Source organism: Aristolochia californica, unplaced genomic scaffold (assembly GCF_029961685.1).
Source record: "Aristolochia californica isolate CCGP_79_NKW_82.1479 unplaced genomic scaffold, dmAriCali1.0.hap1 SCAF_2, whole genome shotgun sequence".
In the NCBI taxonomy this organism is placed as follows: domain Eukaryota; kingdom Viridiplantae; phylum Streptophyta; class Magnoliopsida; order Piperales; family Aristolochiaceae; genus Aristolochia; species Aristolochia californica.
Genome location: NW_027181881.1, coordinates 4,206,100 through 4,209,312, shown reverse-complemented (window position 1 = coordinate 4,209,312; position 3,213 = coordinate 4,206,100). Strand labels below are relative to the sequence as shown.

General features: G+C 43.0%; 1 protein-coding gene across 1 annotated transcript; it reads left to right on the top strand.

Moving 5' to 3' along the window:
- LOC137957085 (aspartic proteinase CDR1-like) lies at window positions 1–1,284 on the top strand. The gene has a single exon (XM_068804790.1). It carries the CDS (start codon window positions 1–3, stop codon window positions 1,282–1,284), a length of 1,284 nt encoding a protein of 427 aa, XP_068660891.1.
- The last annotated feature ends 1,929 nt before the right edge of the window (window positions 1,285–3,213 follow it).

Sequence of the window (3,213 nt, the reverse complement as noted above, 5' to 3'; positions counted from 1 at the left end):
ATGGCTCTAACTGCCTCCTTTACTTTTGCTTTCTGCTTCATTTTCATCAACATCGTTCCTTCATGGTCAGCTATCGCCAAGTCCGGCGTCCGTCTCATCCACCGTGATTCGCCCCTCTCTCCTTACTACAACCCCAACGCTACCATCTCCGAGCTCACCACCTCGGCTCTCCGGCGGTCCAAGGGACGACTCCAGTACTTCCAGTCTCTCGAGGGAGCCTCCCTCCACGATGCTCAAACGCCCGTTCGACCGGGCAAAGGGGAGTACCTCGTGGAGTTTCAAATCGGAAACCCGCCTACATCTGTCTACGCCGTCGCCGATACTGCAAGCGAACTCATCTGGGTTCGGTGTGTCCCTTGCGCTCCTTGCGCCTGGACGACGAGACCTATCTTTGATCCCAGCGCCTCCCTCACTTACCAGCCCATCAAGTGCATCGACCCAACCTGCGCAAAACTCTCGTCATCCGATTGTGGTCGGAACCAAGTCAATTGCCAGTTCAAGTTGACTTACGGAGACGGGTCTGTCACCGCCGGCGAGTATTCCTTAGAGACATTCATCTTCGATCAGACTTTTAGTCACATGGTGCTCGGTTGCAGCCATCACACTACGGGTCCCTTTGGAGGCGACGACTCCGGCATCTTAGGACTTAACAGGCAACCAGCTTCCCTCGTCTCGCAGCTCAAAGTAACCAAATTCTCCTACTGCCTGGTCCCGCCCAACGATGACACTGCTGGCAGCCCGTTGATTCTAGGCAGCAAAGCTATCATCTCCGGCGGCAGAACTTCAATACTCTCTATAGCCGGAAAAGAAGCGTATTATTATGTCAGCCTCGACGGGATCAGCGTAGGGAAAGACAGGCTTCCCATTCCTCCCGACACTTTCCATGACACCAACGGGGCGGGAGGATTCATTGTCGACAGCGGATCCACCGTGACCACACTTAAAAAAGATGGATACGATGCTCTGGTTAAAGGATTGAGCGATCGGATTGTGGGTATTAAGAGGGTGAACAGTCCCGTACAGGATCTTGATTTGTGCTATCAGACGACGTTCGACCGGTTTGAGAACACGCCTGACGTAACATTCCATTTCGCCGGAGTGGATCTTGTCTTGACGAAACTGGGCACCTATGTTCAAGTGGAAGACGGCATATGGTGCCTGGGAGTGGCGTCCAGTGATTCGATTTCCATCTTAGGGAACCGGGCGCAGCAGAACTACTTCGTCGGCTACGATCTTCAGAATAGCGTTATCTCCTTCGCTTCGGCGGAGTGCGCAATCCTCTAGCTTTCAGTTTTCACAAAGCTTTTATTAATAAACTCTACGTTCATGAAATTATGATCAATGTCCATGCATCGCATGGTAATTCTGGATTCTAATGACGGATTCGGGAAGGCGACAAGAGAGAAAAGCTTCTTTTATTTTTTTTAGCTTCAAATTCTGTGAAACACCGAACCAGTCCTTGTTTAAGTAAAACCCTCATCACGTAATAAAGTTTTACCTCCATTTTCTAATTCCATGCAAGCAAGGGAAAGAGATTAGAAAAAGACGAAGCAGAACACCCTAAGCTGTTTCTTAAAACATTATTCAACAGAAACTGTTATATGATCTCTTGTTTATGATAAGATCTGATACAAGTCACAATGACTTACAACCGTTATATTTTCTGAAGACATTTTAGTTTAGAGCTGTTCTCAGCTGCTTTTACAGGTGAGTGATGAAGCTGTAAGTGATAGAAAGATGAAAAAGGAGAAAAATAATAGTTTGCAGAGTTCGAGAGAGGAATATGAGAAGAAGCAATGGATAAGCCAAGGATGGAAAGAGAAGCAACGATGCGAGCTAAGAATGAAGAGAGAGAAAGAGATGAAACACGGAGCAAGGAATTGAAACACAAGATGTTGAAGAAGACTCGATCTGGTCAGCCGGTCATGAAATACCGAATTGAGCATATCCTTGAGTCAATCCTGGGTTCTACCAATTAACTTGAGTCCAAGATATCTAGCACCTTTTTGCCTTCAAATACGAGATGCTAAGTGCTTCATTTCCTACCAATTCCATTCACTGGTTAAACTTTCAGACTCCTGTATCACATTATGAGTTAGCTTGATTCAGATGGTTCAACAAACCACAGTTGTTGTCACTGAAAGTTGAAAGCAATAGCTGGACTTTTGATTGTAAGCTAATATTTAACATCAACGATAGAGCTGAACAAATCTAATCAATTGAAATAAGTTCAATCAACTTTAGTCCTTTTTCTATGTTAAAATTTGGGTGGTTTCGTCCACATGTTGAAACGCCTGGTGCCGTTAACCCGATCCGACCCGAAAAACCTTGGCGATCGTTCTTTTGGAAGACCCTATTTCACGGTGAGCTGAGGTTGGCTGTATATGTATTACTTTAACTGTGTAATGATGTTGTTCTTCGTTTTTTACCGTTTGGGTGCGTTTGGAATCCTTTCGGAGAACTTGATTACATCCTTTTTGCTATGCTCAAGTGGAATATTTTGTCTAGGTGGTTGAGGGTCGCTTCTTTTTTTCTTCTTTTTGTAAAACTTAAATATGAATTTCTAACGACGTGAAATTCATAGTATAAATGTAAACGAAAGTAAGAATCATACCTCCCCCCATACGATCAGATTCCATAAGAAAAATTTTGTTCTCTGCTTTTGTTTGGTGCTTCTAACCTTTGATCACACTCAGCGATGGTGTAAAACTAAAGGGTAAGTTAGTGATGAGACAGGGGACCAAAACTTGATTTACCGGTTACCAACCTCTCATCAAGGTTATTCATGACATCATGTTACTGAGGGCAGTTGCAACTGGTAGAAGTTTGAGACCAATCGTGTCTCTATGAGAAACCGTTTCTCATGAAAACATTTAACATTCTCCCACTTGGTCCAAACTTTTAATATAATCTTAAACCCATCGATAATCTGAATTTAAGTAATAAATACATGAATCATGGCGATAGGTCCTCTAATTCTAATACTTTATGAGTAAACCCTATGTTTATTCTTGGTCCAACAAAGATGAATTTTCTCAAAATTAAGGTGCACATAATATGAGAAAAATATCACAATAATTAAGAATTTCACTAAAATAACATTGTTCATACAATGAAAAATTACATAATGGAACCAAGTCTCATATTCACAACATGATCATTGAATTTAAACTGTGGCATGCCCTTAGTCAAAGGATCTGCTATCATTAATTC